General features: G+C 56.5%; 1 protein-coding gene across 6 annotated transcripts in view; it reads right to left on the bottom strand.

Moving 5' to 3' along the window:
* Gse1 (Gse1 coiled-coil protein) overlaps positions 1–12183 on the bottom strand; it is a 336446-nt gene that overhangs the window by 31165 nt on the left and 293098 nt on the right. The window contains exon 1 of one of the 6 annotated variants that reach the window (XM_050165181.1): positions 9854–10768. The exons of 4 other annotated variants lie outside the window; for them this stretch is intronic. In XM_050165181.1, the coding sequence (XP_050021138.1) occupies positions 9854–9860 (7 nt within the window). In that variant the 5' untranslated portion in view covers positions 9861–10768. Of the gene's footprint in view, positions 1–9853; positions 10769–12183 lie in introns of those variants that run through there. One more of the 6 variants, XM_050165183.1, reaches the window with a different exon arrangement.

Here is a 12183-nt window from a genome sequence, read left to right as displayed (position 1 = left end):
TCAGCTTTCAGCTAGGTGTTTTCCCCAGAGGGCAACTGAGGCTGGAAGAGAGCCACACCTTGTTCTAGGCTCTGTCCTGTACCACTGAATTGGCACCCACTGGGCAGGAGGAGATGCTGGGTTCAGGGACCCTTCAGCAGCACCTGGCCTCAACAGTGCAGACAGCCGTCCTGGGGAGCCCACCACATGCCATGCCAGTTACAGAGGGACAAGGAGGACAGGCAGTCTGCCGCTAGGCAATATCTCCCAGCAGCAGCTTCTGTACACCGCAGCGAGCCCCGTGTGGCCCAAGGCGCCTTCAGACACCTCATCGGCCACAAAGACACTGCTGGACTGCTCCTCAAGTCCCAAAAAGAAAACGCCCAAGCTGTCCAGGACTGAGGCTATGTGCTTTCAAGTTTCCGCGGGATGGAGGCCTGGAGCCAGCAGGTCAAGGCCAGGGCCCTGAGTGGTAGAAGCCTGCTGGGAGGCTACAGGCATGTGAAGCCCAGTTCCCCAGTGATTCCCAGGTCCCCCCAAGACAGGCCCCTCCAGTCCCACGGGACTACATGAGAAGTTGGGACAGAAGTCCTAACTCAAAGCCTCTCCCACGAGGCCCTGTACCTCAAGCCGGAGCTAGAGACCAGGCCATACACCAGCCACTACTTCTCAGCACATTAACAGGTGCTAGGTGCCAGGCAGATTCCTGAAAGAGGGCTGCAGACAAGGCTGGCCAGGCTGCTTCCCACTAAGCAGAAGGTAGGTGTACACATATCCTAATGGAAGTCGTGCTCTACACTGAAGTTCCTTGGTCCCAGCCAGTCACCAACTCTGCCACAGGTCGGGCAGCCTTTGAGGGTCACCTTCAGCTTTCCCGACCAACCATGGGGAGCCGACCACGCTCTGGCTGCACGGGACACAGTGACCTGAGTCTATCTGCCCTAGTCGTGTCATGTTGTTTAAATGAGAACAGAGGGACGATCTTAAGGCAGAGTTCAGGTCAAAATGAAGATTCAGTTTCATTCAAGCCACAAAACTACAAATCCCCAAGTCAGGGGGTCCCACGATTGTCTCTCTAGGTCTCACGTAGATAACACTCCCCGGCTCTGGCCTCACAAGCAGACAGGGCAGTATGCAGATTCCAGGAACTGGAGACACAGGGTCCCACTAGGACCCTCAGGTTCCATTCCACGATGTTAGCATGCTGACTCCTTCCTGAACTCAAGAGGAAGTGGGGGAAGGGCCCACCCAGGAGCATCCCTCTTCTCCGACTGCAGCCTGTTAACCCAAATTCACCTGTCACTCAAATCAGATTGTGGACTTGCCCAAGATCGTATCATAAATAGTTAAGTTGCTCTCCTCAAGGTTTGTCCCAGGGGGCCTGCAGAAAGGTGCTGAGCACCAAGCCTGATGACAGCTTGAGTTTGAAGGTGCAAGGAGAGAACCAACTCACAAGCTGACCTACACACACACACACACACTAAAAAAATGTAATTTTTAAAAAATATTTATTTTATTTATTTATTATGTATACAATATTCTGTCTGTGTATGCCTGCAGGCCAGAAGAGGGCACCAGACCTCTTTACAGATGGTTGTGAGCCACCATGTAGTTGCCGGGAATTGAACTCAGGACCTTTGGAAGAGCAGGCAATGCTCTTAACCACTGAGCCATCTATCTCTCCAGCCCAAGAAATGTAATTTTAAAATTAAAAAATATCCACTTGGGGGCTGGGATGTATCTCAGGAGCAGCCTGCTTGCCTGGACATAAAAGTCCATTCTTCCAGCTGTTCAAAGTGGCAGCTGGGTCCCTAGTGCAGTGACACATGGGGACTTGTGTGTAAACTGACAATGTACATGAACCTGGACTACAGACCCCTGCAGCAGAGTTCTGAGGAGTGCCCCTACAAATATCATCTATCTAGGACAAAGTCACTCAGGGACTGAAAGAAAGCTCCAGAACATTGTCTCAATATCGGACTCTTCTACCATCTTCAAAACCCAACATGCCATGCCCAGGCATCATTAAATGTCTCACTGGGGTTGGGGGTGGAACCAACCAAGTACCCTTAGGCCAAGATGGACTCCTTCAGAGAGAAACTTCCTCCACAAACAGCTACAATCCCGGACAAAGAGGTTACCATCTCTAGGTTCCAAGTGTTCTTTGTCCACCTGAGTGGCCAACCATCCACACCCAAATAATCTTGGCAGCTTAGGCATACCCACATCCTGCAGAATTCTAATGGGGAACCTTTGGTGTGCAACCCAGATTTGACCCAGCCCTGCAGCAGGATGGCCTAATGCTTGAGACCCAGGCTACTAGAGATTCCCTTGTGAGGAGACAATACTCACAGCCAAGGGTGGCTAAACACAGGATCAATTTCCCTCATCAGCACCTCCACCCCAGGGCAGGTGAGAGCCAGCAAAGTCCTGACCTGAAAACAAATGGGACCAACAGCTTGGGCAGGGATCCTCAGTGCTGGAATACCGGAATGTTTACCGTGAGCTCCCATGGAGAAGCAACCCAAGTCTACATACAAGACCCACAGATGTGTCCTACACACGAAGACACAAGGCCTAATGTGAGTTGATTTACTTTTAGCTTGCATCCCCTCTGAGAACAGTACATGCTTTAAGTGCTGTCTCGCCAACCCCAAGCCCGAAGTCATCCCACAGCCCCCAACACGCCAGATCAGTAACCGTTGCTAGGCCACATTCCCAACCCCACAGAGTAATTTTAATAATTTGAGGTATGGGACAGTTTCACAGTATAGAGTTTTCCACTGTGGAACCAGGTCAGTGTTTACAACTGGTTATGATTTTGGAGTGGTTAGGGGTTTTGGCTCAGGGTTGTTTAAAGACTTAAAAGGCTTACCTCCACATTCCCTTCCCACTTGGGAACTGCCATGCAGGTAGAGGCTTGGTGCATAAGGGATGGACACCAGGAAACTTCCAGTCAACTTCTCAGAACCCCCCAGCCCACTTCCCCAAATTCAGTCTATTTCATGGGCTCTAGCTGGAAACAGCTGGGCATGGTGGTGTACAACTTTACCCCAGCAGTAGGGAAGTAGGGAAACAGGCCCGTGGTGTGGGCTCAAGGCCAGCCTGATCTACATAGCCGTTTGAGGGTTCGAGGCCAGCCTTGTGTTACACGGTAAGACCCTGTCTCAGCAAGATAAAACAAAGTAACAGATAAGACTGAGGCTCCTAGCTATATCACAAGTAGAAAATATCAAGAATGAAAATTGGGGGCTGGAGAGATAGCTCAGCGGTTAAGAGCACTGACTGCTCTTCCAAAGGACCTGGGTTCAATTCCCAGCACCCTCACAGCAGCTCACAACTGTCTGTAACTCCCAAGATCTGACAACCTTCACACAGACATGCATGCAGGCAAAACACCAAGGCACACAAAATAAAAATAAATTAAAAAAAAAAGAACGGAAAATGTATTTACAACCATAACCTACTGAACATGGTAGTGGTCCACAGAGTTCCCTTACAACCAGCAGCTAACCTGAGACAGCAGCTGCTTCCTGGCACCAGGAGAGGTGGCCACCCCCAAACAGCAGTACCCTAGAGGAAGGTTCCGATTCATAGTAAGTGAAATGAATTTGTCTATACTGCAATCCTAGCAAGGCTCTAAGTTCAAGGCCATCTTTGCTACACAGTCAGTTGGCTATAGTTGTCCAGCCTGGGCTACAGAAGACCCTCTCTCAAACAAAAATAGCATCCCCCAAATGGGGGGAGGGGGCCTGGGGAAATGGCTCAGTGGTTAAGAGCACTTATTATTCTTGCAGAGGACCTGGCTTGGGTACCTGGAACCAACATGGTGGCTCACAACCATCTAACGAGGGAATCCAGCACTTTCTTCTGGACTGAGATCACCGCATGCTCATGGTGCACATATACACCTGGCAAAACACTCATACACATAAAATGAAAACAAATCTTAAAGAGGGGGAGGGACTGGTGATAGGGCTCTGTGGCAGACGCCTCAAATGCACAAGGCCGTAGTTTCCATGCCCCGCCCCTGGCCCCCCAAAAAACCAAAAAACTGAAGTGTGACTTCTACCCAGTGTGCACTGCTTTCTGTCATAAAGTTCAAAGTGTAAGTTGAGCCATCCGAAGCCTTCTGCTCGGCACCTTGAACCCAGAGACTGGCAAGTAGCTAGTGAAACCGGAGCTGCGCTTTAGTTAAGGGGTACACTGCACCTAAGAGATGAGGTCTGAGGCCCCAGGACTAAGGAATGGTTATCATCCTAACTCCTCACCAGACGTACGCTCTGGGAAAAGAGAAGTTGGGGAAGAGTCACCTGGACGGGAAACAATTACAGCATACACCTCCCCAACCCAGGCGAGGTCAGTGGTCACCCTGGGGCATTCCGAAGACTGACCAGGGTCATTCCTGGCCATTCAGGGACTGGGGGCTACAGGGCTGATACCTAGACCATTTTCTTAACCCTGGAGTGGGGACCAGACTCCACCAACAAACAGGTGGCAGAGTACAGGGCATAGACCTCAGGTCTTAGCACCTGGAGGAACACCTGCATGCACTCACTATATGTGAGAAAAACACCACACCCCCAACGCAAAAACACAAAGACAGGCGCACACCAGCAGCCCATGACAAGAATTCACTCTCGAAATAAGTGTTTAAACAGGGTCTTCGTTTCACACCAGCCAGCAACCTGTCCCTTGGGGAGAGATCTGGAGTAGGGACAGGACAAAACTTGGATCCTGGCTTTTCTCCAAGCTTGGCAGACGGCCCCATGGGTCCAGTGTCTGACCACAAAGTAGGAGACCTGGTTTGGGAGGCCAGAGCCCATCTGGATGCAAAGACTCAGGTTATGCCCATCTGGCTGCAAAGTGTCTGGATTCGGGCTGCCCAGCACACCCTGGGAGATCCTGGGAATACACCTGCCCCAACTGTGTTGCAGGCCCCAGTGCCTGCCCCCAACACCACTAGGAAAGGGAAGCCAGCATTAGTTGGAAGGAGCTCCGAAAGCTGCCATCTGTAGCCTCAGCCTGCCCCCACTTGTGAGCCTGTTGTCCTCAGTTCAACACATGGATTTTCCTTTGGGACGGCTTAACCTGTCCAACATCAATATGGCTCTGACCAAAAGCTCACAGATCGATTGCTTTTATTGCTGCTTGCAGCCACAGGCTCACCATGCGAGTGCGGAGGCAGAGATGAGGGGCAGGGTGTGCTGGAGTGCCTCCCAAATTCAGCCCCGAAGTCTAGTGCATGGTCCCCAAGGGAGCAGCAGGTTGGGAGAGGGTATGTTTGTACACACAGGCACTCCAGCTGATTTTGGAGATCCCAGGGGCAGGTGACACTCCAGAACAGTGGTAACCCCACCTAGCAGCATGGCACAAAGGCTTATTTATATACAGAAAAAGGGTCCCCTTTCTGCCCACCAAGAGGACAGAGTATCTAGATCTACGTTCAAGTTCCAGGGACACTATCACCCTTTATGGGAACTGTGGGTGCCAGGTGTCCCATAAGCACCAGTAATGTGCACTTGATAGTCAAGGCACCTGCCCAAGGCCACACACAGGCTGAGAGAATTCAGAGCAGTCAGCCAGCTAATCATCCCACCCTTAGGCTATGTTAGTCCCTTCTCTTGCTTTGCTGGCCTCTGCCCACTCTGGGGCACACGAATCATTGCATCTGAGCATCCCCGAAACAGGACTTCCACATGTCCATCTCACAGCCCTGGAACCCATCTGTAGCCCCTCCCTCTGACCTGGCACCTCCTAAGTCCCCACTAATTACAACTTAAGAACCAACTGCAAACCCACAGGGAAGGGCTCAGGACATACTTAGACCAGATACAACTCAGGTCCAGATCATCTCCAGGCTGAGGACCTTCCAGCAGGAGGACCAAGGGTGGGAGTTGGAATAAGACAGTGCAGAGGTCCAAAGCCAAGCATGGTGGGGATCAGGAGTTCAAGACCAGCTGGTAGAGTGACTGCCTGGCAAGGAAAAGACACCGAGTTCCATCCCCACCACCTGATAAAGAGTAGCGGCACACAAGGTCATCTTTAGACTGCAGGTTGATACCAGCCAGGGCAGAATACCTCATCAGAGAAGAACAGAGACACAGAGACAGGAGACAGAGCGCTTGGACTACACAATGAGAGGCTAACGTGAATAAATTAGTTCAGCTGTGGTACTCGCCTTTAAACCCAGGAGAGGCAGACAGATCCTGAATTTGAGGCCAGCCTGGTCCACAAAGTTTTTCACGCCAACCAGAACTACACGGTAGACTATCTAAACACAACAAACAGGGCTGGAAAGACGGCTCAGCAGTTAGGAGCACTCGCAGCTTGCAGAGAGGACAGTGGTTTGATTCCCAGAACCCACACTGTGGTTCCCAATCAACTCTAACTCCAGTTTCAAGGGATCTGACGCCCTCTTTTGACCTCTGAGGGTACTGCACACATAGTATACAGACATACACGCATGCATTCATACAAACACATAAAAATAAATCTTCTAAACGGTAAATAACAATATACAGATGCCAAGTCCCACCCCAGACACAGAGACTTACGGTATACAGACATACACGCATGCATTCATACAAACACATAAAAATAAATCTTCTAAACAGTAAATAACAATACACAGATGCCAAGTCCCACCCCAGACACAGAGACTTATTTGAATAGAGGCATGGCCTGGTTATGAGTGTTTTTTTTTCTAAACTGTCGTCAATAATGATACTCCTAAGCCAGAGCCCCCTTTCCACACAGCCCACACTCCAATTAATGATGGCTCCCTCCCCAGAATCCCTTACAGCCAGACCCCTTTTTCACAGCTCCACGGTAACTGAGAACACTCTAGTGTTCAAGATTCCCCGTTAGCTACAACCACTCCTTCAGGCCCGAGTCCCAGTCTCCCTGAAGCTAGCTTTCCTCTATTCCCTAAACAGCGGGCACACAGAGACAGGCACCAGGGAGGGAAGGGCACGTGTCACTTAGAGCTGGCCAGAGAATCAGGGGCAACCTGTGCAATGATAGGGCCTTTGCCAGACATGGCTGCTCAAGGAGCTTCACCTGGCTGGGGTGGGAAGAGCTGTAGCAGCCAGATTAAAGCCCCCCCCACCACCACCCCGAGCGCAGATTGGCAGCCGCCAAGTGCTGCTGCTGGATGCGCTCCCGTTTCATCTGTCTGCACACCTCCCGGCGGCGAGCACAAGGCTGGGTTCAGAGGAGGCGCTCGATATTCTCATTGACAGGAACACTCAGGCTGTGGCCTGTGTGTCTTGGGGGGGGGGGGAGAGCCAGCAGCACTGGCGGGCTGCACTTGGCCAGGCCTCGGAGATCTGAGACTCCATGGGGGCAGAAATTAAAGCGAGTCGGCAGGTCGGCCGCACAGCCACCAGGCTGAAATGTCACCTTAAACACGATCTCTGCAGGTTAAACATGCTCTCGCCCCAAGAGCCCAGGAGAGGGAGGGAGGGAGGGAAAAGAGGTGGGTTGGGCCTCGCAGAGGGTTTGCGGCTGTTGCCACAACACTGGTAATTAACATGCCCCCCCCCCCCAGGCTTCCCATCCAACCCCACCAGGCTTTGGAGTTACCCAGCCTGGGCATTCCAAGGCTGCAGATGGGGCCAGGAAAAACCGGCCTTGCTGGCTCACTCCACAAGCCCCTGAGGGTTCCTGGGGGCAAGGGGGGAAAAGTGGCAGCTGGCTATTACTCACCCGCGTCTCTAGGAAGGGGAGGAGGCCAGCAAGGGGCTAAGGCTAGACCTCTGTCAGAGCAGGGAAATGGACCACACCTGTCTGAAGGGTCAAGGGCAGCTAGGGACTCAGTGGGCTGGGTTGGGAGGTGCAGGCCCCAGGTCTACCATAAAGTGGCGTAGCCCTCTTCGCTCCTTATGGCCAGAAATGCAGAGTCCCGAGGTGGCTGCAGTTCTCAAACCACACAGCCGAGATCCGCAGCTTCCAACTTCCTCCAGAGACAGGGAAGTTACTCACGGCCAGAGGCTGCCTGCCTGCCAGAGGGGACAGCTTTGCCAAGAGCAATGGAGGGTCAGGGTTTTTTTTTTTTTCTTTTTTGGAACCTTCCAGCCACCCTAACCCAATTAAAAACCACCTAGGGGCATCAGAATCGCCCCAGGTCAGTCCCAAGGTTAGCTAAATGGGACGTGACAAAGCCCAGTTCCCATCAGCTTTAAAATGCTAAATTTAAGGAACTACACTCCCCTTTCAACCCTAACTGGCCAGGATCCTAAAAGCTGCCCCCAACAGGTCAGGGCCTGCTCTGGCCTCTCTGCCTTCCTGGTTCAGAGCCTGCCCTGAGGCAGACAGAACAGAGCCCAAAGCCAGGCCAGGCCTCCCACCTCTTTTCCGAAGGCGTGGCTGACCCCGGGTCTCGGCCTGGCTGCTCACCAGAGACCTGCCCCCCCCCCCCGCCTCCTCTGCTCCAACTGCCAGACCAGGCGACAAAAGCCAACCTTGTACCAAGCCATCAGGGCACACACCCCCCCAGGAGGTGGTCAGGCGTGACCCGGTGGCTGTGAGAAGTGTTGAGCAAGCTGCTTCTGTACAGCAGAGCTCCATCGAGTGAGCCTGCCAGCAACCCTGTTCCGGTCCACCCGGTGGGGCGTGACACCCAGCACAGCAGATGACACACGCTGCCAGTCGGAGCCTGTGCCCCGGCCCCCCTCACCTGTGGCGGGGCGACTGAGTGGCTGAGTCAGACGCAGCCAGCGCCTCAGGTTCCCCGCCTGCGGGTGGGGGCGGCTGTAAACACAGGCTGAGCAACACTTAAGTAGCCAAGCTTAAGTAACACGGACGCCCAGAGGAAGGCTGCTCGCCAGGGGGGCCCTGTCTTCCTAGAGAAGAGGGGGTAAACCAGTCTCAGGCAGGAGATTGAGACACAGCCAAGCGCCCAGCCAGGACCTCCTGCCTCTTTGTCCCCCGGTGCTGGAAATCGGCTTAGGCCCGGTGCTCCCTCCTAGAGCGAGGCTGCGCCTTTTGTTCCGGTCCCCTTTACAAAAGGATCTTGGGTTTTTCCCCCCCTTCCATTTGGTGGTCCCGCTTTTTGTTTTCAAACCCCAACCTGTGTGGGCCCCAACCGCGGCAGATAAGACACCGCAGGGGCTAGCAAGCGTTTAGTGTGCTTTAAACACACGAAGACAAAGGCTGGTTTGCAAGCGCCAAACCGACCCTACTCGGGCTGGCACCCCCACCCCGGGCGGCAGGTGCGCGGGGGCGCCCCTTGCTCGCTCCCTGCTCCGATGCCCAGACCTGCGGCCCCAAGCCTACTCCGCGCGGTCCTAAGCGGCCCCCGCCACCTCCCCGCGCTCGAAGAGGCGGGCAGCGGGGAGGGCAGCCCAGCTCCCGCTCCGCCTCCACGAAGGGAATTTAATTAGCCTGCCGGAGAGGCGGCGGGCGACGAGGTGTCTCTGGTGCTGCAATATAATTGAATCGGCTCCACTCGGGCGGGCCACTCGCCGTCAGCGCGGCCGCGGGGGGCGGGGAGGCGCATCCAGGCGGAGCGGGAAGGGCCGGGCGGGGGGCGCCGAGGCCCTTTGGGCGGCCATCCCAGACAAGGCATGCCGGTCCCTAGCACCTGCCTGGGCGCCCCCGCCCCATCCAAAGTTTTGTTTCAACCGCGCGCCCCGTAGCCGCCCCCGCGCACTTTCCCCGCGCACTTCCGCGGCCGCAGACCCCGCGACACCCAGCGCGCGCGCGCTACCGCGAGTGAGGCTTCGGGTCGGCCGCGCGCCCCGCGCTTCCAGCCCTCACACCCGCGGGACCTGGCCCCGGCCGTTGGCGCCCCTCCCGAGCCCACAAACTTGAGCGGGTGAGGGAGCGAGGGAACCCCCGCCAGCCCCCCCACCCCCACCCGCGCGCTCACCTTTCATGCCAGGGCTCCGCTGCTCCACCGCGCCTGACACATGCCGGAGCCACCGTCGCCCGGGTTGGTCTGAACTGCTTATCTCACCCGGGGGTGCGCGGCGGCGGCTCGGCCGCTCGGGGAGGTGGAGCTTCCGGGGCCTGGGCCAAGAAACACCTGCTGCTGTCGCCGCCGAGGACACACCCAAGCGCAACGCCGCCCACTCCCCGGCCCCGGCTCGCTCCCGGCGCCCTGACCTCAGCCGGCGGGAGGTGTCGGGTTTCAGCCGCAAGCGCACGCGCGCGCGCACCGACGGACCGCCCGGAGCACCCAGCGCGGTCACAGCCCGCCGGGTAGGTGCCTCCCCCGTGCTCCTGGCGACCCCGGCTGGATTGTCCGGGGATCTCAGAGGCTCGGAGGCCACTGGTCGCCAAGAGTAGAGAGGAGTGGCTTACAGCATGCCTGCCATATCCGAGCCTCACAGCCGCCTCCCCAAGCGCCTGGAACAGTGCCTGGCACCTGGCCACCCACTAAGCGAGGGGAGGGATAAACCCAGCGCTCAGGAAGCCTTTCCTTGAGCTGGGTGGAAGGGACCACACAATATAGGCCGTTGACTTTCCAGGTTCTCCAAGATGCGTGACCTATTATCCCAAAGACTTAATGTTAAGAGCTAAGGCTGCGAGCCTCTGACCCAAAGTTTTACAAAGTATCCATCTCGTTTCAAGCAATTTTGGGGAAGGCCATACGGCAGGGGTCGAGTTCTTTAAGAAGCCCATGTTTGAGAAGCTGAAGTCCATGGAGGCGCCGCTGCGCCAGGGGCATCATTAAGTAGCTGGGGTTGCGGTCCGAGGCGAGGCCGCCGCCTCCAGAAACTGGCACAACCTACCGCGCCACCGGCCCCAGCGCACCGCCTTCCCATTTCTGGGTGCCCCCACCCACCCTACCTCACCCAGGCACTTCACGGGGATGAATCAGGGAGCGTCCTGAAATTCCTCGGCACCCACAGGCGGCGCGGAGAGGAACTGTGGGCCCCAGCCCTCCCGCCCCCAACACGACGGGCGCGCAGGCGACCAGTCCCCCAAATACCCCCCTCCCGCCACCCCGGAGGCGCGGACTCAAAGGGCTGGGCTGGCAGCCGGGGTCCCGAGGCCGGGCCCGGCATGTAGGGAGCAGCCAGCAAAGTGGCAAGGTCGCCGCGAGGTCCCGAGGTCCCCCCCCACCCCGCCCTCTCTGCGGAGCTCTCTGATCCTCCGCTTTCATACTTTCAAGCCCGGAGGCCACCGCACCCGGGGGGGAGGGCACCCCAGCGCCGCTGCGGGTTTCAACTTTCTACCGCGGTGCCAACCCCAAACCTGCCCCGGGACATGCCCGCGCAGTGCTCCGCAGGCGCGCGCCGCCTCCCCCGCCTTCCTCTCTGCCGCGCCAGCCGGGACAGCGCCGGGAGCGAGCGCGGGCGCCAGCACCCCCCGTCCATCTGTTCCCGATGACGCCGGCGGCGGGCAGCGCTCGGGGCCAGCGCCAGCAGAAGACGCCGATGCCGCGGGGCGGGGGTGCATGCCGGGCCAGTCTTGCACAAGCCCCTTGGCCGACCACAAACGACTAGGGAAACGGGCGGGCAAGGGCAGGCCGAGTTACTGCTCCTACCTGCGGCCACCCGGTCCCTGTCCCCACACACGCGCCGCGGCCTTCGGTCCACGCGTTAGTCTGCGCCACCCCCGGGCAGTGTGGCCCCTGCAAGTTTACGATGCTCGCTGTCCGGTGGATGCACCGGGCTCCCCGGGCGTCGGGGATTCCACGGAGGAGAGGCGCCTTCAACCCGCCGGGAAGCGCGCGCAGGAGGGGGAGGGGAGGACAGGGAGGTGTCAGGAGAAAGAAACAACTGGCCTCGAGCCGTAAAAACAAAATGAAAAAACCTCCCGGGCGGGTCCAGCCCCTTTCCCACCTGGATTACTGGCTGTGGGGGAGGGGAGCGACATGTAAATGAGCAGCTCGCACCTGGCTGCGCTGCCTGCAGGCCAGGTTCCCCAGGTAACAACACCGGGCTCTTCCTACAAATCTTGTCGCACCTTTCTCCCTTGGGAAGGGGTGTCTTGGAGGCCAAGTTCGTTCACCTGTTTGCTGGGGACCAGACTGGCCAATCAATAAATTAGTGGGTGACCGCTACGAACTACCACCTGTTTGTTTTTGTTTTTTTTTTTAAGAGCTGATCACTCCCTCTCGTACACTCCGGTTCTATTAAAGCTGTCCCCTGCAACCGGGGCTTCAACTCCACTTGCCCAGAAGCGCTCAAGGTTACAAGTCTGCAGGTGAACTGGGCATCCTCCTCAGCTTCTTTAACCGGGAGTCAGTCC

Source organism: Alexandromys fortis, unplaced genomic scaffold (assembly GCF_014885135.2).
Source record: "Alexandromys fortis isolate MF-2015 unplaced genomic scaffold, M_Fortis_MF-2015_v1.1 scaffold_165, whole genome shotgun sequence".
Lineage (NCBI taxonomy): Eukaryota > Metazoa > Chordata > Mammalia > Rodentia > Cricetidae > Alexandromys > Alexandromys fortis.
The sequence above is the reverse complement of the archived record's forward strand: the minus strand, read 5'-3'. Positions and strand labels throughout refer to the sequence as shown.